Source organism: Dama dama, chromosome 20, assembly GCF_033118175.1.
Source record: "Dama dama isolate Ldn47 chromosome 20, ASM3311817v1, whole genome shotgun sequence".
NCBI classification, from domain to species: Eukaryota; Metazoa; Chordata; class Mammalia; order Artiodactyla; family Cervidae; genus Dama; species Dama dama.
The window spans coordinates 49,696,791-49,721,171 of NC_083700.1; the positions used below are offsets into that span (position 1 = coordinate 49,696,791).

At 36.4% G+C, this 24,381-nt stretch overlaps 1 protein-coding gene across 2 annotated transcripts in view; it reads right to left on the reverse strand.

Annotated features, from left to right (window-relative positions):
- FNBP1L (formin binding protein 1 like) overlaps positions 1-24,381 on the reverse strand; it is a 114,749-nt gene that overhangs the window by 33,139 nt on the left and 57,229 nt on the right. For both annotated transcript variants that reach the window (XM_061121352.1, XM_061121353.1), the window contains exons 2-5: positions 20,881-20,996; positions 4,918-4,971; positions 3,486-3,633; positions 2,760-2,822 (exon numbers count right to left, since the gene is read on the reverse strand). In XM_061121352.1, the coding sequence (XP_060977335.1) occupies positions 2,760-2,822; positions 3,486-3,633; positions 4,918-4,971; positions 20,881-20,996 (381 nt within the window). The remainder of the gene's footprint in view (positions 1-2,759; positions 2,823-3,485; positions 3,634-4,917; positions 4,972-20,880; positions 20,997-24,381) is intronic.

Here is a 24,381-nt window from a genome sequence, read left to right on the forward strand (position 1 = left end):
AATACAATAAAAAATATTTTAGCTGTTATATCTAGGTATTTGTAACCAAGGGCTTTCCAGGTGGCACTAGTGGTAAAGAATCCACCTGCCAAGAGACACAGGTTCAATCCCTGGGTCAGGAAGATCCCTGGAGGAGGGAATGGCAACCCACTCCAATATTCTTGCCTGAAGAATCCCCATGAACAGAGGAGTCTATCGGGCCACAGTCCACAGGGTCACAAAGAGATGGATATTACTGAAGTGTATGAGCATGCATGCTTCTGGAGCCAAAAGATGTCTGAGTTAGCTCAGTTGACCTTATAGCTAGTACCAGGAATACCTGTAAGTTACATCAAACTTAAAAATTTGATGCAAGAAATTTCTTATAAAAACTTTAAAATGCACTTACTATTTTGATTAGTATGAGACATCAAACGATACTTAAAATTTATTCAAAGCATAAATATATCTGAATATGCATAAAATGCAGAATGTCACTTTCCTGTGAAGATTACATTTCTACACTGAATTCTCTGAAACTCAGTTCAGAGCTGTGTTTTCAAACTGAATAGCTATAGCTACTAATTTTGGTATAATCTGAGGCAATGCATATATACAAAAGTACTTTTACAGTAAGTGTATTACTGTTTGTGAAAAAAAATACCTAATAATTCCCTAGCAACAGCAAAAGAATTATCAGTACAATAATATTAAAAATACTCCTTCCCTGAAAGATATTATATCATTACATGATATGATACAGAAAAGATTCTCCCTTCTTCATCCTTTGTGCTGTAGCCTAATCAACAGCCACTTCCACTCCCTTATTTTTTCTTAGAAGAGCATACCTCCCTGTATGGAGGCTGGAAATAGATGATAACTTGCTTTACCAGCCACCCCAGAGCCAGGGAGGGCATGGTCAAAGAATCTAATCCTGTCAAAGGCATCCATGAAGAATTCTGCTGGGGGTTTTCTGGAAAGTTTTTCTTCCCTGGTTAAACCAAACAGAAGAGAAATGCTTCCCTTCTTGCTTCTACATGCAACTGAATGAGGATGTGGTGTTTGGCTGCTTAAGTCAACTGCTGACTATAAGGGACAAGCCTGAGGGAAAAAATCATGGTCAAGACAGCAACAAAGACAGAAAGATCAGCCTTGGTGACATCACTGAGCTACTGACCAACTCTGGAACTAATCTGATTTTGAGCCCTGTTCTTATAAAGTCATACACTTTGTTACTTGAAACCAGTAATCTGAGAGACCTGGAGTCTCTGATGCTTCACTCTTCTCAATCTCTGATCATTCCTTCAGAATCTTCTTCACAGGCTACTGTCTTCTGCCCTCATCTTAAATATCACTGGGGCCTTCTTTTGTTTATCCTGGGTTAACAGTTGTCAATTTTTCCCCCCTCAATATTCAATACTCCATCACTAATTCAATCTATCCCTGCTAGTTCTTTAAATCTCCTTTCAAATGTGTTAGACATTTTACAATTGTATTTCCTTGATTAGACATGAAGACATGGGACTAGAAAAGGAATCCTGCATGTATTTCTCCATATTACACAAAAATTGTATTTGTGTATCTCTCCCTAGACTGCAGGCTCCACAAAACAACATCATTATCACATCTGCTTCTGTACAAACTCGATACACACTGCGGGTGTTTTCAATACACATGAGTGTATTATTTCACAATACTGTTGATGTCTTAAGTCTCTCCTACATTTTTTGACGCTTTCTTTTGACTCTTACAACTTTTGCTTAGTAACAATTATTCTAAAGGTAAGTCAGCACATATCAACAGGAATGATTTGTGTCAACTCCAGCCTTTAAAGGAACCAATAACTCCTGAGTGTAGGCGTTTGTTATTTTGTGCAAATGAGACACACACATACACTCATTAGGTGGCAGTACTAAGGGTGCGAGTTAAGGCAATTTTAAATTTAATAAATAAACACTCCCTTAAAGTCTTGCTGAAACCAATCAGAAAATCAAAACAAAAATGAAAACAGACTTAATTCTTAATATACCTAAGAATTCTCAATCAGTACTGGTGATTAGAATCTTACATTTGCATTTTTAGAGATCCAGTGAACTGGAAGAAACATTTTATATAATCTAGTCCACTGTCTTCATTTTTCATTTACTAAAAATGAAGTCATGAAAACATCAGATGCTAAGGGAAAGGTAGAATTAGAACCCAGGTTCTCTTTGTCTTAGTCAAATGGTCTTCTAAGATATATCACTGTTTCCTTATTACTTCTATCCTCTACCAATACTTTACCATAACTACAAAGACAAAAAGATTCTTCCTAAATGACTACAGATACCTGAAGATTACAGAGTTGGTACAAAGTATAGAACCATACAAAAAAAATAAAAAGGAAAATGGACACATTGACCTCACATTCTCTATTTACATCAGTGTCAAATTAAGAATAAAACTACAATGAGAAATATTAAACTCAAATAGATAAGAAACAAGAGATTTTGGCTTCCCAGGCAGCACAGTAGTAAAGAATCTGCCTGCCAATGTAGCAGACACAAGAGACAAGGGTTTGTTTCTTGGGGTGGGAAGATTTCCTCAAGTAGGAAACAGCAACCCACTGGAGTATTCCTGTGTGAAAAATTTCAAGGACAGAGGAGCCTAACGGGCTCCAGTCCATGGGGTCGCAAAGAGTTGGACACCAATGAGCAACTGAGCACGCACACACATAAAAGAATTCAGGGCTAAATCAGTCTACGAAAATTTATGTCAAACATGAAAACATTATAACTCACATTATCCATCTGTTTCCAACACATGTCAAGGTATTGCTGAGCTTTTCGTCCCTCTTGAAGATGCTAAAGGTGATAACAACCAAAAAAAACAAACAAATTTTAAAATTACATTTAAACACCAATTAAAGTCTAAAGGCCTCTCCCAAAAGACTTTTCACTTAGTTTTTTTCAAGGTACTAATTATGTAACTTTACCAAGACTCAGGAAGAGCAAAACTCTCTAAAACTCATTTTCTAGATTATTTAAATACTTCAAATATAATCTTTAAGACATAAAATCTCTAGAAAAACACATGATTATAGAGAATAGGGGTAGAAAAAGTCTTTTATAATGGGTCAGATAAATATTTTAGGTGTTGGAAACCACGTGGTCTCTTGCAAATATTCAACTCTGCTAATGTAATACAAAAGTGGCCACTGCAATATGTAAGTAACTATCTAAAAATGTAAAAACCATTCTGAGCTCATGGTAACTAGGAAACAAAAACAGGCAGTAAGCTAGAGTTGGCCTGCTGGCTACAGTTTACCAAACCTCAGTCTTAAATCCAAAATGATCACAAATTAGCAAGAATGTCTTGAGATAATTTAAGCTAGAAGAAATGTAGTGAAATAGAAAATCAGTTCCTGTGGAATGAACATATGTAATTTTAAAAGGCAAAGTAATTACTTCATTTCTGTGAAAATATTGTATACGCTATTATAACTGTATAAAAATGATAAAAATTACCATTTTTCTTTCAGTTTTCAGATCATGAGCGTATCTCATTAATTCACCATAAACTCTGTGCGCCATTTCTTCTGCTACTACTTCTCGCTGTCCTGCATAGTCATTTAACTCGTTAAGGATGTTAAAAAAGGCTATACACGAAGTAAACCTGACAAAAACATTAAAAATGGCAAAATTTATTTTTATTCTCATTATAAATGTTTTTGTGATACAGATCAAACCTGACACTTAACCAATTTTAACATATGCATCCTAAATCTCAGCTACTAGCTCTAAATTAAGCTCTGCATTAAGCTCTAATTGTACATGTTTATATATCTCCAGGTAGTCATAATTTATAAATAAAAGGATTTGGGGGTCAAAAAATAATAAGCATACTACCTGCAGGCTCTTTTGGCATACTGGAATCTCTTACGTTGCCAACTGACTGGCCTGAGCTTGGGAATGCACTTGGTTGGATTCCTAGGCTTGGCAGCTGAGCCTGTTGCAGAGATGATGTGCTTGCTCTCCAGGACAGAACCTGCCAATCATACCACTCAAATGCATCTCGATGGGTGATCTACAGAACAATTTTGCTATCAGCTCTGGACACAGCTGCCTGTATGCCTGCCCACATCCTGAATGGAAGTGAAGTGCCACTTTGGTTGGCACCACAGAGGGTAAGAAGGGGCAGAAATAAGGGTAAAAAAAATGTGTGTGGAGGGAAGGAGAGAGACAAAGAAAATAACTGTATTAAAATGTATAGATCTACTTGAATACACTGCCGGAACGCTCTTACATAAGCTGAAGGCACACAGCTCAGACAGGACTCCATTAACACTAAACCTCTAAATAACTAAATCCTCTAACTGACAATCATACACAAAGTTGTTTTAAGTTTAGTCTCTTTTGTTTCTGCATTTTACAACAATCCAGTTTCTTTTTGTTTCTGCATTTTACAACCATCCATGTATCCCCCACCGTGTAAGAATGCCAAAAAGCTCATAGGCAATCCCTAACCATTTATTCAGAGTTCCAAAATTACTCTGAAAACATACTCCTTTTCATTACCCCTTTAACCCAAACAGCTAAATTGTTTTACTATTTGTAAAAGAAAGGCAAGAATCTAACAAGCTGACAACTACAAAATAAAGAATGGAAAAAAAATACCCTTTTTTTCTGGAGACTACACCATTCAAGTGGAGTCCCAATCCACCTATTACTTAGAACTCACACATCAACTATTCTAAAAAGCTATCATCAAGCCCACTGAAGTATGCACTCTCATAAGAAAAAAAAGTACTTTCCTCTTTCATGAACATAATTTTTTATTATGATACAAATCTTGTTAAAAACTTTTATAAAAAGCTAATGGTATAATATTTATTTAACTAAATAACAAAAATATACTTTCAAATTTTCATAAGCAATAATAAATAGGTATATAATTTACCTTGGCTCTTCATCTTTGGAGGACCGTTTGGGACAGTACTTCTTAACCAGATTTCTATAAGAAGAAGATTTTTTAAAATTTGTTAAAAATCCTGTTGTCGAAATTGACATATTCCAAAAGTCTCCAATTTCATTAAACCAAGAATTTAATGATGTAAAGTAATTAAGACAGTAAAATGATCATCTATCATTTCATCTCTGCAAAATCAGAGGCAGACAGGCACACAGACTCTGGAGTCAAACTGGACCACATGGGTTTTATGTGACATCTGTATGACCCTGGGCAACTTACTGCCCTCTCTATGCCCCGTTTTCTGTAAGTGATGGTAACAGTAACCTCTACACATAGGACTATGAGAATTAAAGGAGACAGTATTTGCAAAGCGTTAACCACAGTCCTTTATAGCATGCTCCTCAAAACATGATCCATGGACTAAGTAAAAGTCTACTTAGTCTTCATTACTGACCCACAACAAGCTAAGTACAGAAGTTGAGAGTAATTTTATAAATGTTGAATCTAACAGCAAAAAATGTAGGGTATTTCATGTCTCTTTTTACATCATTTTTCAAGTATTCAAAATTTTTTGTAATTTATAAAAGCATCAGTAGACACTTTAAAAGAATCTAGTCCATCATCACAAATGATTTGAGATAAACCAGTGGTCATGTATGGATGTGAGCTGGACTATGAAGAAAGCTGAGTGCCAAAAAATTGATGCTTCTGAACTGTGGTGTTGGAGAAGACTCTTGAGAGTCCCTTGGACTGCAAGGAGATCCAACCAGTCCATCCTAAAGGAGATCAGTTCTGGGTGTTCACTGCAAGGACTGATGTTGAAGCTGAAACTCCAATACTTTGGCCACCTCATGCGAAGAGTTGACTCATTGGAAAAGACCCTGATGCTGGGAGGGATTGGGGGCAGGCAGAGAAGGGGACGACAGAGGATGAGATGGCTGGATGGCATCACCGACTCAATGGACATAAGTTTGAGTAAACTCTGGGAGTTGGTGATGGACAGGGAGGCCTGGCACGCTGCGATTCATGGGGTCGCAAAGAGTCAGACACGACTGAGCGACTGAACTGAAACTATAATATTCATGGAAATTAGCAATTATTGAGGTAATTGATTAATTTATGGTATTATGGTTATAACTACAGTCTCCAACCTATAAATTGATTGCATTCCAGAAATTACTTTTAAAGTCAGTGATTTTAAACCATGAATCCATGAATTACTTTAAACAAAAACAAGTCAAACTTGGGCAAAGAACATTCCAAAGAGCAAGTAGTATCAAATTCTGAACAGTTTTTTGTATATCAGCATTTTAAACATTATTTAGAGCTACAGGTTATAATCAACCCGCTGTCTTTGCCTACCTACATCACTTAATATGCTATTTTATTCTGTAACAGTTTGTAGCAGACGCATTTCTGCTCACCAAAAAAACCTTGTTCTCTCATACATTTTCCAGCCCACTTCCATTTGAGGCTAATTCTGTATAATGGGCTGTAACTTTTGTGTAAATACCAAGCTAAAGTTTTACAGCTCATGCATAATCCTCGGGCTTCCTCATTCCCTGCTGAAGCAACTGTGGAAGATTCATGTTAAGATCAAGATGAAAATAATATGAATTCTTGAGTTACGACATGGACTACTAGAGCATTATCACCTAGCCTTGTGGCTGACTTTGCATGAGCAAGAAACAAGCTTTTTCCGCTTAGCCCATGAGATTTGGGAGTTATCATTCTAGTACAACTGAGTATATCCTAAACTACAGCTCCTCTATTGTCATGCCTATGTAGTTGTGGCATGCTGGCCACATCTAACAGTTCAGGAACACCTTTTTCTTTTCTTGGCCACATCCTATGGCACGTGGGATCTTAGTTCCCCTACCAGCGATTGAACCTGGGCCCGCTGCAGTGGAAGCAGAGTCTTAACCACTGGACCATGAGGTAACTCCCACAGAACACTTCCAGATTCATAAATCCATGCCAAAGTCAATCCTAAAATTTCTCTTGAAATTCTTGGTAAGAGATGTTCTCTTTTTTAATTTTTATTTTATATTGGAGTGCAGTTGATTAACAATGTTGTTTTAGTTTCAGGTGCATAGCAAAGTGATTCAGTTACCATTTCTTTCTCCAGGGGATCTTCCTGACCCAGGGATCAAACCCAGGTCTCCAACATTGCAGGCAGAGTCTTTTCCATCTGAGCCACCAGGGAAGCCCAGTTATAACTATAAATGTATCTATTCTTATTCAAATTTTTACCATTTAGATTATTACAGAATATTGCACTGAGTTCCCTATGCTACACGGTAAGTAGGTCCTTGTTGTTTATCAGTATGTTCTCTTTATTCTAAAGTTAAATTGATAGGACACAACCCTAAAGAGGCTACTTGGGAATTGTATCAACAGAGAGGATAGCAAAATCAGGAGAAAAAGAAATTCTTACTTTTCTGAGTACCCAGATCCCTAAACTTTTCAGTCACATAAGCCATACACTTTTTTCTTTGCTTAAACCAATATAACTTGGGCTTCTGACACTTGAAAGATTATGGCTACTGCCACAGACATTAAAAACACTAAAGTCTTAAGATATTCATACCTTAAACATAGCCTATACAACACTAATTTGATCTCTAGCTTCTGGGAGGAAGAGCACCTATACCACAAGAGGGAAGGGGAAGAAGAAAGTAATAATATGTTTACCTTTTGAGCATGCCAGCTTAAAACTCAGCAATTTTTAAAAATTGCTCTTGCATCTCTTCTGTAAAAGTTACCCAGCTACAGGCAACTCTTCCCAAGGCCCAATAAAGCCCTTAGAAACCATATATAAGACACTAGAGAAACTACAGCATAGTCCAAAATGTTCTTGTAGTCCACTAAATCAAAACTTCTGCTAGGAGATGATGACATAACAAATTATTAATAATATTTCTAGGGAGAGGGACTGAGAAGTGATTCATACTTAAATGTATTACAATTTTTTCTAATTAAAAAAAATTATGATAAAAGCATACCAAGAGAATTTATCTCCTCAAAAAAAAGATGTTCCTCAAAGCATCTGATCTCAGTTGGACTTTCTAAGAAAATAGTCTAACGTCAGCAAAAATTCATTCCAAGGTGTGATTGGTTATTACTAAGTCCCACAAATGCCTGCTTTGAATTTTTAACATAATACACTTATTAGGTCAAATAAATCTCTGGCTTACGTTAAGTATGTAAGGGTAAAACATGCACATTGCTCCTAAACTAAAAATACTTTATGCAATTAATCTCTCTCAAGAAATCTCCGACACTGTTAGTGAGAATGTAAATTGGTGCAGTTACTATGGAGAACAGTACGGTTCCTTAAGAAACTGAAAACTGAGCTACCATATGATACAGCAATCCCATTCCTGAGCACTTATCCAGAGAAGAACATGGTTTGAACGAAAACATGCACCTCACTGTTCTCTGCAGCACTGTTTACAATAGCTAAGGCATGGAAGCAACCTAAATATCCACTGACAGATGAACGGATAAAGTTTATACATATATATACACACACACACCCCAGAATATTACTCAGCCATTAAAAACAATGAAATAATGCCAGTTGTAGCAACATGGATAGACCTGAAGATTATCATACTAAAAGTAGGTCAAAGAAAGACATATATCATATGATATTGCTTATTACAAAAGACTTACTTACAAAACAGACACAGCGTCACAGACTTAAGAGAAAAACTTATAGTTACCAGGAGAGAAAAGGGAGAGGGTGGGATAGATTGGGAGTTTGAGACTGACATGTACACAATGCTATATTTAAAATAGATAGCCAATAAGTACCCACTTTATAGTACAGGGAACTCAGCTCAATACTCTGTAATAAACTAAATGGAAAAGGAAAAGAATGGGTACATTTATATGTGTAACTGAATCACTGTGCTGTACACTTGAAACTAATATTGTTAATCAACCACATCCCAATATAAAATAAAAACTTACTAAAAATCTGCCCTTAGCGTCAGTTTCCCTAGGCTACTGTTTATGAAAAAAATTTCCCTCTCTTCTATCAGAGATTCTCCAAGCAACCAATTATGAAAGTAGTTTTTATATGTAACACATGTTTGGAGTATTGTGTTATAAATCAGGAATTAAAGTTTTATACAGATACATATTATAGAAATTATAATAGATGTCATAGACAAGCTACTACTTTGCTTTGATACATGTGTGTTTCATCCATGTTTTCCCAGTACCTTAGGATCATGCACCACGAATAGAGAAGAACTAATACTCTTCAGTAGTCTGAGAAGGCTTCTAAATTTAATGAGCTTCTCTAAAAATTACAGTACTCCCTCTATATTCTAACTATTTATGTGGTATTAAATATATCATACTACTTAACTTATATTTAAATTCCTGATTTTAACATTTATCCATTCTAGTTCTGTCATGTTTATAGTTGAACTTCAGTGAAAATTATAAGCTTTCCAAATAATTTCTAAAAACATTAATTTGCTTTTATTTAAACTGCATTTCACAGTTCTAAATGAAGTAAAATGTAAAAAAAAATTTTAAGGCACATAAATCACCTTTACATTTTGAATGTTTCAACATCTGAGAGGCTCTGAGTTCTAAAATTCAATATTCCATAGGAACCTGGAATGTTAGGTCCATTAATCAAGGTAAATTGGAAATGGTCAAACAGGATATGCTAAGAGTGAACACTGACATTTTAGGAATCAGTGAACTAAAACGGACTGGAATGGGTGAATTTAATTCAGATGACCACTATATCTACTACTGTGGGCAAGAATCCCTCAGAAGAAATGGAGTAGCCCTCATACTCAACAAAAAAGTCTGATACGCAGTACTTGGATGCAATCTCAAAAAGGACAGAATGATCTCAGTTCATTTCCAAGGCAAACCATTCAATATCCAGTAATCCAAGTCTATGTCCCAACCACTGATGCCAAAGAAGCTGAAGTTGAACAGTTCTATGAAGACCTAAAAGACCTTCTAGAACCAACACCAAAGAAAGATGTCCTTTTCATCACAGGGGTTTGGAATGCAAAAGTAGGAAGTCAAGAGATAGCTGGAGTAACAGGAAAGTATGGCCTTGGAATAAAACGAAGCAGTACAAAGGCTAACAAAGTTTTGCCAAGAGAACACACTGGTCATAGCAAACATTCTCTTCCAACAACACAAGAGAAGACTCTACACATGGACATCACCAGGTGGTCAATACCAAAATCAGACTGATTATATTCTTTGCAGCTGAAGATGGATAAGCTATACAGTCAGCAAAAAACAAGACCTGGAGCTGACTGTGGCTTATATCAGCTCCTTATCACAAAATTCAGACTTAACTTGAAGAAAGTAGGGAAAACCACTAGGCCACTCAGGTATGACCTAAATCAAATCCTTTATGATTTTACAGTAGAAGTGACAAATAGATTCAAAGGATTAGATCTGAGACAGAGTGCCTGAAGCACTATGATGGAGGTTCGTAACACTGTACAGAAAGGGGTCAAAACCATCCCCAAGAAAAAGAAATGCAAAAAAGCAAAATGGCTGTCTGAGGAAGCCTTACAAATAGCTGAGAAAAGAAGAAACGCAAAGGGTAAAGAGAAAAGGAAAGATATACCCATCTGAATGCAGAGTTCCAAAGAATAGCAAGGAGAGATAAGAAAGCCTTTCTAAGCGTACCATGCAAAGAAACAGAGGAAAACAATAAAGTGGGAAAGACTAGAGACCTCTTCGAGAAAATTAAGAGATACTAAGGGAACATTTCATGCAAAGATAGGCACAATAAAGGACAGAAATGGTAAGGACCTAACAGAACAGAAGAGATTAAGAGGAGGGGGCAAAAATACACAGAACTGGACAAAAAAGATCTTAATGACCTGGATAACGACAATGGTGTGATCACTCACCTAGAACCAGACACCCTGGAGAGTGAAGTCAAGTGGGTCTTAGGAAGCATCACTACGAACAAAGCTAATGGAGGTGGTGGAATTCCAGCTGAGCTATTTCAAATCTTAAAATATGATGCCGTCAAAGTGCTGCACTCAATATGCCAGCAAATTTGAAAAACTCAGCAGTGGCCACAGGACTGGAAAAGGTCAGTTTTCATTCCAATTCCAAAGAAGGGCAATGCCAAACAATGTCCAAACTACCACACAACTGCACTCATTTCACATTCTAGCAAGGTAATGCTCAAAATCCCTCAAGGCAGGCTTCAACAGTATGTGAACTGAGAACTTCCAGATGTACAACTTGGATTAAGAAAAGGCAGAGGAACCAGAGACCAAATTGCCAACATCTGTTGGATCAGAGAAAAAGCAAGGGAATTCCAGAAAAAACATCTACTTCTGCTTCATACACTAAGCTAAAGTTTTTGACTATGTGGATCAAAACAAACTGTGGAGAATTCTTGAATCATTGAATATGGGAATATCAGACCACCTTACCTGCCTCCTGTGAAACCTGACGCAGGTCAAGAATCAGCAGTTATAACCGGATATGGAACAATGGACTGGTTCCAAATTGGGAAAGGAGTATGCCAAGGCTGTATATTGTCACCGTGCTTATTTTAACTTATATGCAGAGTACATCATGCAAAATGTGGGGCTGGATAAAGCTCAAGCTGGAATCAAGATTCCCGGGAGAAATATCAATAACCACAGATATGCCCATGACACTGTCCTAATGGCAGAAAACAAAGAGGAACTAGAGAGACTCTTGATGAAAGTGAAAGAGAAGAGTGAAAAAGCTGGCTTAAAACTCAACATTCAAAAAACTTAGACCATGGTATCTGTTCTCATCACTTCATGGCAAACAGATGGGGAAAAATGGAAACAGCGACAGACTTTATTTTGGTGGGCTACAGAATAACTGCAGATGGTGACTGCAGCCATGAAATTAAACAACACTTGCTCCTTGGAAGAAAATCTATGACAAACCTAGATGGTGTATTAAAAAGCAGAGACATCACTTTGCCAACAAAGGTGCATACAGTCAAAGCTATGGTTTTTCCATTAGTCATGTACAGATGTCAGAGTTGGACCATAAAGAAGGCTCAGCACCGAAGAACTGATGCTTTCAGTTGTGGTGCTGGAGAAGACTCTTGAGAGTCCCTTAGACAACAAGATCAAACCAGTCAATCCTAAAGGAAATCAATCCGGAATATCCACTGGAAGGACAGATGCTAAAGCTGAAGCTCCAATTCTTTGGCTCCCTGATGCAAAGAGCTGACTTATTAGAAAAGACCCTGATGCTGGGAAAGACTGAAGGCAGGAGGAGAGGATGACAGAGGATGAGATGGCTGGAAGGCATCACTGATTCAATGGACATGAGTTTGAGCAAACTCTGAGAGATAGTGAGGGACAGGGAAGCCTGGCATGCTGCAGTCCATGGGGTTGCAAAGAGTCAGACAGGACTGAGTAACTGAACGAAAACGAGTTCCAATTACTGTTTAACAGGTGATAAATACCATATCATTTGTAAAGAGTGAACAAATCATACTATCAGGTTGGTACAAAAGTAATTGTAGCTTCAGACCGTGAATTTTAAATCATTATAACTATAGGCTCAAACACTCAAACTGAGGTTCCCTGATAGCTCAGCTGGTAAAGAATCCGTCTGCAATGCAGGATACCCCAGTTCAATTCCTGGGTCAGAAAGATCTGCTGGCGAGGGGACAGGCTACCCACTCCAGTATTCTTGGGCTTCCCTTATGGCAAAGAATCTGCCTGCAATGCGGGAGACCTGGGCTCAATCCCTGGGTTGGGAAGATTCCCTGGAGAAGGGAAAGGTTACCCACTCCAGTATTCTGGCCTAGAGAATTCCATGAACTGTATAGTCCATGGGGTTGCAAACAGTCAGACACAACTGAGCGACTTTCTCTTTTTCAGGCTCAAACACATCGTTATTAATCAAAATAGGAGCCGTTACAATCAACACATTTTTGCCAATGAGAAAGAAGTTTGTTTATTCCTGTAGCATAAAAATCCATGCATCAAGACTCGGTGAACTCTTGGAAAGCATTTTCTGCCTCCTTCTGGTTATGGAAGTGTCTTGCCTGCAAAAAGTGTCGAGATGCTTGAAGAAGTGGTAGTTGGTTTGCTAGAGGTCAGGTGAATATGGTGGATGAGGCAAAACTTTTAAGAGTTGGTTGTGTGACATGCATTCGGGCGTTGTCATGGAGAAGAACTGGGCCCATTCTATTGGCCAATGCTGGCTGCAGGCATTGTAGTTTTCAGTGCATCTCATCAATTTGCTGAGCATTCTTCTCAGATATAATGGTTCCACCAGGATTCACAAAGTTATAATGGATCAGACTGGCAGTAGACCACCAGTGACCATGACCTTTTTTTGAGCAAGTCTGGCTTTGGGAGGCGCTTTGGAGCTTCTTCTCGCTCCAACCTCAAGTTTGTCATCGCCAGTTGTCATAGAAAATCCACTTTGTTGCACATTACAATCCAATTGAGAAATGGATTGTTGTTGTTGCACAGAATAAGAGAAGATGACACTTCAAAACGACCATTTTTTTCATTTGTGGTCAGCTCATGAGGCATCTGGTTACTGAGCTTTATCACTATTACAATTTACTTCAAATGCCAAACAACCATAGCTTGGTCAACACTGAGTTCTTTGGCAACTTCTCGTGTAGTTTTAAGAGGATTGGCTTTGATGATTGCTTTCAATTGGTCACTGTCAACTTCTGATGGCTGGCCATAGCACTCTCATCTTAAAAGCTCTCATCTTCTTTGCCAAACTTCTTGAACCACCACTTTCCTGTATAAACATCTGTTAGCAGTTCCTGGGTCAAATGCGCTGTTGATGTTGCAAATTGTCTCCACTGCTTTACAACCCATTTTGAACTCAAAAAAAAAAAAAAACTCTTGAATTTGCTTTTTGTCTAACATCATTTCCCTAATCTAAAATATAAAACAGCAATACGTCATTAGCAAAAAAACATAATGTGAGAAAAGTGTATTAAAATGATGCATAACATACCAACATTTATTTAAGAATGTATTCTAGTATCAAATGGCAAAGTTCAACAATGTAAAACTGCAGTAACTTTTGTACCACTTCATATTGCTTCTGGCAAAAGGGTAGTATTAGATATCTGAGACTGACTAGTATCTTTTGTTTTAATCTCCCTCCCTCTATCTAACAGTTATCATGCTTAAGAGTTGCCAGATTAACAAAGATGACCTTATTTGAAGGTCTCCGTTAAGTGATCCAGAGATGGAAAACGTTTTGTACCAGAACTTTGAGGCCAGGATGAGAATTGAATCTCTCAAACACAAAACTTAACTATTGGTGAGTATATTTCTTGCCATGTGCAGCAAAAAAGTCAGTCTGCACGGAAAGAATGAAGCCAACACACAAAAAGAAGCCAAAAAGGGCAGATGAATGAAGAAAAAGACAGGGAGGGAAAAAGGGAGGAAGGAAGGCTGGAAGGAGTATAGGAAGGTAGTAAGGAAGGAATCACCCAGAAAGTAATAAGCACCGGTAAGGATGTAGAGAAACTAGAACCCTTGTGTATTACTGGTAGGGATGCAAACTAGATCAGCCACTGCAAAAAACAATACGGTACTCCTCAAAAAATTAAACATAGAATTACTATATGATCTAGTAATTCCTCTTCTAGGTATACACACAAAGAATTGAAAGTAGGGAATCAGACATCTGGACACCATGTTTGCAGAATCACTATTCACAATACCAAAAAGGTGGGAAAAACCCAAATGCTTATCAACAGATGAATGGATAAATGGAATGTGGTACTATCCATACAATGGAATAATATTCAATCTTAAAAAGGAAGGAAATTCTGATATACTTCCCAACACAGATAAACCCTTAAAACATTGTGCTAAGTGAAATAAACTGTGGGAAATTCTTAAAGAGAAAGCCTAGACAGCATATTAAAAAGCAGCAGAGACATCACTTTGCCAACAAAGGTCCGTACGAAGTTATGGTTTTTCCAGTAGTTATATACGGATGTGAGACTTGGCCCATAAAGAAGGCTGAGTACCAAAGGACTGATGCTTTTGAACTGTGGTGCTAGAGAAGACTCTTGAGAGAGTTCCCTGGACGGCAAGGAGATTAAACCAGTCAATCCTAGAGTAAAGCAACCCTGACTACTCATTAGAAGGACTGATGCTGAAGCTCAAATACTTTGGCCACCTGACATGAAGAGCCAACTCACTGGAAAAGACCCTGATGCTGGGAAAGACTGAGGGCAGGAGGAGACGGGGGTGAGAGAGGATGAGATGATTTTACGTCATCAGTGACTCAATGGACATGAGTTTGAGCAAACTCCAAGAGATAGTGATGGATCTCTAACCATCTTCCCCCGGTGTGCTGCAGTCCATGAGGGAAGGAAGGGAAGCCTGGAGTGCTGCAGTCCATGAGGTCGCAAAGAGACGTACACAATTTAGCAACTGAACGATAAAAGTGAAATAAATCCACCCCCCAAAGAACAAATACTGCATAATTTTACTTATACAGTACCTAGAGTAGTCAATTTCACAGAAACAGAAAGTAGAATTGCCAGGGCCTAGAAGAAGGGGAAAATGGAGAGTTGTTTAATACACAGAGTTTCAGTTTCTCAAGATAAGTTCTAAGGATTGGTCACAGAAGGATGAATATACTTAACACAACTGAAATGTACACTTAGAAATGATTAAGACAGTAAATTTCACATTAGGTACAAGTGATATTAGACAAATTCTGAATACTGCATTTGTTTTTTTAAAGGACAGGCTTTGTTCTCATTATACCTTTACTGCTGGCAGATCGTAAAATAAATTAAGAAAAAATAAGAGGGCTTAAGTATTTATGCCTGAAGGCCCTAGGAGAAGAAATTCAAACAAGTTTCAATGGACATGAAAGTGAACAAAGTATCTTATTTCTTAAAAATGCCAGTTCCTGTTTTTGCTTTATCTTTACCATGTCAAGGATACACAGTCCCTAAGATGTGAATGGGGCTCTGTATTCTATATCTATAGTATCAGCTTCATACTCTATACTCAAAGAATATATTCAACAATTCATTACTATTTAGGATGCGATAGGCATAACAATGTGATTTCTAGGCAACTGCAAATCTTTCAGAAGAGTATTTTCTGGTATGTTGAAGACAGAAAAGAAAAAAATTATTTTATTTGCTCAATTTAGACCGAGGAAGGAACAGACTGCCCCATATTTAAGTATTACACTTTTCAGAGAAATTTTCTTCTGCAAGTTGATAACTTGTTTTCCCTCTAAATATTAGATTCTTGAAGAAGAACTATACAACACAGTTCTAGATTCAAATAAATAGCATAATTTATCTGATTTGTCCATATTTTAAACATTAGGATGATAAAATAAACAGTATATCTCATTTTAGACACTGCCACACAATTCAAATGGCTACAAATAACTTAGAAATAAAAATATTAAAGGTATTATGAAAAAGCTGAGAGATTAACAAAGTGATCTATACAGCCAACATCATTAACCACCTTCTTATTCTTTATAGTTGTTTAAAGAAGATCTTTAAATCCTTTTCCTTGGAAAGTTCACTATCAAAATGTTTAACACAACTGGTTTGAACTTATTTTCTTTTTTTAAAATATTATTTGGCTGCACCTGGTCTTAGTTGTGGTGCATGTGGGCCCTTCGTTGCCACATGTAGGGTCTTTTAATTGACACATGTGGGGTCTTTTAGCTGTAGCATGTGCGATTTAGTTCCCTGACCAGGGATCAAACCCGCATCCTCTGCATTGGGAGTGCTGAGTCTTAGCCACTGGACCACCAAGGAAGTCTCTATTTTCTTTCTTAAGAGCTTTATGCTTTATTTGTTAGGTTTGGCTTCATCATTTAACAAAACATTTTAATATAAAAATCAGGAATAGACTGCAATTCTTGTTAAGGTGATGAGCCTTTCTGCTGTACAGCAGAAACTAACACAACATTGTAAAGCAATTATCCTCCAATTTAAAAAAAAAAAAAACCTCAGGGAAGTCAAAAGCGTCAGAAGTTAAACAATGGCCGACCAAAAACTAACAGCAGTCTCTACTTTCCACAGGTCAGCACAAAAGATGAGCTCCCTAGGTTCTTCTGATATTAAACAGGAACACAGAAAGAGAAAATTCTGATAAAGAAGCATGAGAAAATAGAAAATAGAAACTGTTTTATTTACATTATTCTATATCTAAGCCTATCCTAAATATTGGGGACAGCTCTTAGTAGAGCAATCTCTTCACACTGATGTATATGACATAAACTCTAGTATGGATAGAAAGCAGTACATGGTTCAAAGGTTCAGCATATAGTTAAGAGATCCTAATTTCTAAACTAAACTGAAACACAGATCATTCAATCATTTATGCATTCAACTTATATTCACTCAGCTCTAGAGGTACCAGTCATGTTACCATGGTTGTCAAGGTACAGAAATAGAAATAAGATCCAAGAAATCTGGAGAGATTGCTGTTCTGGTTAAGGTAAGAGTAATTTTTAGTCATCCAATCTATTTTTCTTTCAGTACCACACTGTCACATTTGAGCCAAAAAGGAATCATCTGGGGTGAAATAGAGAAATATAATTTCCTACAGCAATCTCTATGATAGAACTTACTGCTGTAATTATTTTTACTAGAAAAAAATTCATACCATTATGCACAGTTTTTCACATAAGAAAATTTAGTCAATCTCTATTATACATATACAATAGCATAAATTTATTAGAGTAACTTCCACTTTTTATGTCTGCAAACAAAGAAAAACTCTACCAAGCGATTCAAAGTCACCACTTATTATCCATCAAAATGGACATGGTTGGACTGTTTATAACTATGTCTCCAAACATAATTAGATGCTTTATTTTCTATTTATTCTCATCCTCAAATCACTACCAAAAGTGAATACCAAAACTTAAATAAAGTTAAACCAAAGCCATCAAAACAGACAAATAGAAGACAGAAGAAAATAAACTAGGGAGCACCAAAATTATGTGAAAATTTATGCAAATAAAAAGTATATTTACAAAAGTATATTGCAAAATTTAATCCTGCAATATATTTAAAATATTTAACATTCTGAATACAGTTATTATTTAGGAGAAAAAAAGAAGTTGAAAAGAAGTTGTCCTCCTCTGCAGTAGCAAAACAGGAGGGAGTCAACCAAAAGAATTTGTCTCGTTAAAGAAAAGGAAATAAACAAGGCACACTTCTTCCCTTTGGACAAAACAGATACTATAAAAAAGCAGCTGATAATTCAATCATTTACTAAGTATTCATCCAAAGCAGCAAATATCAATGTGGACAAAGGGAAGGGAGTTGTGGTTTTCAAGTTACACAAGCCTCCTCCCAACTCTTCTTTATTGGAATTCCTCAACACCTTCCAATAATTCTGTTCTTGTTGAGAATCACTGTAAGTGAAAGCCACTGTTAGGATGAACATGTACTAAATTTCTTTAGTCTGCTGGGACAGAAAAAAGATGCAAATCACTGAACTAGAGTATCTATTTTCTCACTACAAAAGTATATTTTCATACTATGTAATTGTGGGTTCTAACCACTCCTGCTCCAAAAAAGTGGTGTCAAAACCTCTTTTTGCAAGTAAGTGAAAATTATAACCGTTATTATCAGTCACAAAATAGAAGGGCAGACAAGTCTGCTGTTTGATTACAGTCTTTTACTCTGCTAAAATCTTGGCCACCCTGAAACCCTTGAGACCCAAGTTATTCTGGACAACTAAATACAGCATACTGCTGACGGTTTACCTTATAAATTACCAATTTTTCTTTTATAATTTGTGGTGATATTCTTTGAAATATATTCTCTTCTTTGCTTAAGACTACATAATCACTAGAAAAACTTCAATAATTTAAAAGTACAAGTAACAAATATAAGTTCCGTCCCTTCCCATCCCCTACTCTCACTCCCCAGGGGTAACCAGGGTAAAACAATTTGGGGTATATCCTATTTAGATCTCTTCAGAATACACACAAATTTTATACATAGCTATATACGCAACCTCAAGTAAGCAAGGACATCTTGCTGTACCTTCAGTTCTACCACTTGCTTATCACACTGACAGACTGAACACCCTTTTAAGTTTAATATGCTGCTATATCTGACTTGTTTAAATTGTATACTCCACAGTATTTTTCATCATTTTCTAACTGACAGGTACCTTTAAGCTGGAAACATTTTATCTTGTTTTTGCAATATTTTAATCTTTGTTATTTGTCACTTCACACTGCCATCACATCACTGTATTATTGTCTGTAGCATTTCTTCTCTTCACTTTTACTGGCATACTTAAAAACCAGAAAACAATGTGCTAGAGTTGAGATCAAATTAAAAATTAAATGAGGGAAATTTTTCATTGTTCACATATGAATACATTCTTTTTACTGATATTTTAACTTTTCAGAGGTCCTTTAATGCTTCCCAATTCTTGCACAGTAAAGTTCCCAAGCCAAAACTTTTGGGCAGGTAAAATATCATCATAATTATTATTAATATACTTGCTTGCTTATATTTCCATATGGAAACTACTTTGTTTAAAAAAAAAAATAGGGCACAAAAAAAAAACTAATAAAAATTAAAAAACAGGACGCAAATGAATCAAGAAATTAGCATGATGCTACAGTTTTAACAAATGTCAAAATAGTAGTATGTATATCATTATAAGTAACCTACTCATCATACTAGTCTATCTCATGGCCACAACCAGTCAGCTCCTTGAGTAAACTGCTACAAATGGTGGGCATATGTAGATTCTCACTCAAAATCTCCCTTCCTCCTGTGATCCAATTACCTTATATTTCTTTTGGGCAATTAATTAGCTATAAATCAATCTAACATTCTCATTTCAGTGAACTGTTCAGGATAAGCATATAATCTAACCAGGGTCAGCAAAAGGAGACTTTTGCTGGGATTTCTGGAGGAGAGAAGCTGATACAGGCTTGCACTCTGCTCTCCTTCCATCCCCTCCCTCCCTCCTTTCTTTCACTTTCTTCCTTCCCCCTTTCCCTTCCTATCTCCTCCCCTCAAATGCACAACAAAGATCATCATTCTTCCCCAGGATGTGGGAGTATGAAGATATGAAATCTAGAGCTACCAGGTAAAAAGGATGGTACTGAATAAAACTTGAGTATAAAGGCAACAGTGGGAAGAAGAGCCAAGAAACAGGAGCCTGAACACATCTGACCCACAAATCAAATTATGCTTGGACTCTTACTCATGTGTGCCTTGTGGGCTAGATTTTTCTGTCACTATACAACATAAAGAATCCTAATCCCTTTACCCAGAACTTTACATTGTTTTCTAGTCTTCAGGCTTCAAACACTATTTTTATTGAGTAAGTTGCAGCAAAACTATTTATCAGGTTGTGGTCCAACAATGATTTTCTGCTTGAATAAAATCTTAAGGTAAGTTCCATTTGTTTTAAGATTAAAATTTTCCCTTTAAAATTTTTATCTCCTAACACATATTCCAGAATCTCTTTTATCAGTAATACACATCTACTTTTTGACAGAAAGAAACACAGCTCATCACACTCACTTTCTAAGTCTTAGAAGCTATGAAGAAATGAGAAACTGGAGAAATCAATATCTTGGGAAGATTACTAACGCAAAAAGTTCAGGGGAATAAAACTGTAAAGCACAAAATTATTAATATTACCAAGTTATTTCTTTTTCCTGGAATTTTGCTTCCTGATTGTATAATTTTAAGTGTCTTTCTGGAATGAAAGCTGCTCATGATCTAGCCAGCCAATATTCCTTGTGATAATAGACAATGATTTAATTAAACCAGTCACTAAAACAAACCAGTTACCTAATTCAATCTAACTCTGATGAAAAACATAGAATTCAACTCCTCCTGGTGTATCACATTTATCTAAAGCTAACTATCGAAACATGTAATTTCATTTCTGAGAACTGAAAAAAAATGTAACTTACCTCAATTGTTTCGCATAGTTCTGTTCAATTTCTATCCTTTCTTTAACAAATTTGGCATATCTTTCCAAGAAGTCAATTCCCCATTGTGTATGCTTGTCTAAGCTGTCGAACTGATCCTAGAAAAGGAAGATAAAACCACACTGAAAAGTTTGAAATTTTATCCACAAATATTTTAACCAGTTTCTGGAATTTGTCCAGGCAATCACGTATGAAAAGAAAAACTCAGGCTCTTCTTTCTGCTGGTCACCACCAGTCTCATCTTTTAAGACCCAGACAGAAATATGTTCTTCAGCATAAATCATGCTATTTTTATTCCTAAATATCTTTACACATGTGGTTCCCCCTGGCTGCAACACCCTCCACAGATCATCTCTTTTTTTTTTTTTTTTTTTTTTAAGATCATCTCTTTGCAATTAACTCTTACTCCTTTCCTTGAAATCCAGTTCAGACAAAAAATGCCCCTAAAATTTCAGACTGAGCTAAATGGTCTTTCTCTGGCTCCCCAAGGCTCCCTACAGATCTTATTCACTTGCAACACTATGTTGAGGGCAGGAGCCATGTATTATTCTACTCTGAACTCCTAAGGTACAAGCACTATTCCCAGCACCACAGCAGATTCTCAGTGAAGAATTGTTTAAACAGAATCAAATAAACCTGGGTTCAAAATCTGGGCTCTGCATTTACAGTACGTTTTGACCTTGGGCAAGTTACCAAGGCACTTTATACTTTTTCCATAAAACGGGTGTCCCATCACCCATCTCAATAGGACCATGGTCATTCATAAGGTATTACACAGTACAGGAAACATGCTATTAACACAAGGCTCTTGCAGTCTTCAAAAGATACTCCCGTCTACCTGCTGCCTGAAAAAGCATCATTTCCTATTCTTCAGGAATAATTTCCAAATTGGCTAATAACTTGGTGCTCTCTACACCTCCCGTATTAAAGATATTCAGAGATCAAAATGCTAAACATCAATATTCAATATTCAGAACATTCAGGTATCATCCCTTTCTATATCTCTAGTTGTTTTATCTTTCCAAATCACCCATGGTTTAATCACATGTGTTATTTACAAATAAATCATTTCAAAATATCTGCTTTTTCTTTCCCTACATAAAAAAAAATTTTTTTTGACCACATCAAGTGGCATGAGGGATCTTAGTTCCCTGACCAGGAATCAAACCCACACCCCTGAAGCATGGAGTCTTAAACACTGGACCACCACAGAAGTCCCTTCTTTCCCTACTTTAAATCATTATAAAATTCTATTTATAAAAGTAAAGTCTACCTAAACAGCGGAGATAGAATTCACCCAGCTTTCATAGTCTGGTATCACTACTCTAATCCTATTCTTTCATGCACTTTTCCATTATTATTTGGCTACCAAAGTAGATTTGAAAACAGCAAGAGAATGCACTGCTCAGTAAATTTAATTGGTAGGTTAGTTAATATTTCCTACTATAAATATGAATGCTATATGAATGCTATTTCAAATTGAAAAACTTCCAATAACAACAACAAAACATTCTAGAAAAAGAGAAGTCCAAAGCTGAAAACAATTACCCTTCATTTTCCAAAGTGTTTTAAGGCTTCTTCCCATCATCCTCTTCATCAAATTCTACATTAAACTTCCTTATCTTCTAGATGAAATCTCCAAAAATGTTTTATTACATACCCCAATCAGTAAAATTTCTGAATATTCCTATATGTATATTATCTATAATTATATTGTATTACATAATTATGAAACCCACAAAAATAGAAATTTTAAAAAGAAACAAAAATGAAATAAACATTTTTTTAACCTGTTTATTAACTCACGATGTTTACTGAGCACTTGCCATGTGCCAAGTTCCTTGGGGACAAAGAGAAACACTCACCCCAGCCCTGCACGCCATGAGCATACAGTCCAGCCAGCCAGCAGGCAGGACAGCTCACCTTGCTGGGGGCTCACCCTCCTGTCTTTACAGCGACTTTGTCAATGACGCCCGCGGCTTCCACACAACCGGCCATGGCAGTCAGTGCCCAGGTCGTCACGGGTTTCTGCAGCATAGCTCAACTTAACGATCCCCCCATTAGCTCTATTCTCTTGTCCCTAGTGGAAATAAGCATTATTTTAAATAGTTCTTTTTTTACTTCTTCAATGAAAAAGCAAAAGCCTTGGGGCCATAAGTTTTTAAAATATCAATATGAAACAATTTTAGTAAAAGCAGTGAATTCGACATGCTTCATTATTTCTAAAATCTTGGTTTAATATTTAATGGCAAAGCAATCTGAATGCCTAGGTTATAAACTCAATTTATATTAAATTTACACTAATTTAGTGGCTGTCACAGCTGGGGAAATAAATGACACCTCACAAAGATATAAAAAGATCTAAATGGAAAAAGTCAACTGTTGACTATACTTTCCAACTCCATTTTATGCAAAAATTTGGTTAAATGTATTATTTTAACAAACTAACCAGAAAATACTCCATCTTTATATTTTTAACAAAGAATTTCAAACTCCACTGAAAATGACTGTAATATGATTTTGTGTCAATTTAGCTGAACAACAGTGCCCAGATATTCAGTCAAATATTATCTTGGATATTTCTGTGAAGGTATTTTTGGATAAAATATTAATATGTAAAAAACTGCTTAGTTTGGAATATGTAAAGCACAATACCCTTCATAATGTGGGTGGGCTTCATTCAATCAATAGAAGGACTTAATAGAACAAAAATTGACCTTCCTTCAAGAAGAAATGCTGCCAGGAGGCTTGTCAAGCAGGCTGCAAGCAGACTGCCTTTGGGCTAGAACTGCAACTCTTCCCTGGCCCTACCCTGCAGTTGGACTTGCCAAACTTCCAAAATCATGTGACCCAACCCCTTATAAATAAATCTCCCTCTTTCCCTCCCACAACACACACATCTCCTCCTTCACACTGACTTTAAAACAAGCAATAGATTTGTTTCGAAATGTTTTAAGTGTGCAGATATAATAGTTGTAGGTGACATATATCACTTTCAGCAACAAAATTCTATAATGATAGATGCATTTCCAAACATTCATCATCAAAATGTTTTTTCCATAGCTCAAGTTTCTTTGGAAAAGCAGCTATTCATTCACTATTAAAATTTCCCTTTTATCTTAAAGAAACATTATATTTTCCATGAAAATACCTGCTAGGAAAAGCATATTGCTAACAGCCGCTTATTAAAGGTAAACAAATTAAAAACAACATGAGTAAAACAGCAAACCTGAGTGAAACAAAGCTTTTCAACGGTCCCTCCCCATTTTATTTGGAAATACTGTAAAAAGTCTATCAACTATATTTCAAAGATATTATTTTTATAAAATTAATCAAAGTAAACATATACTGTAATATTCTGTGGACTTCTCGCTTTAATTTCCTTTATTTACCAAGAAATGAAGTGCATAAATTACAACCATATCTCAATATTGTTTCTAAAGGAAATTATTACTACAGCACTTTATCAGGGGTTATTACATG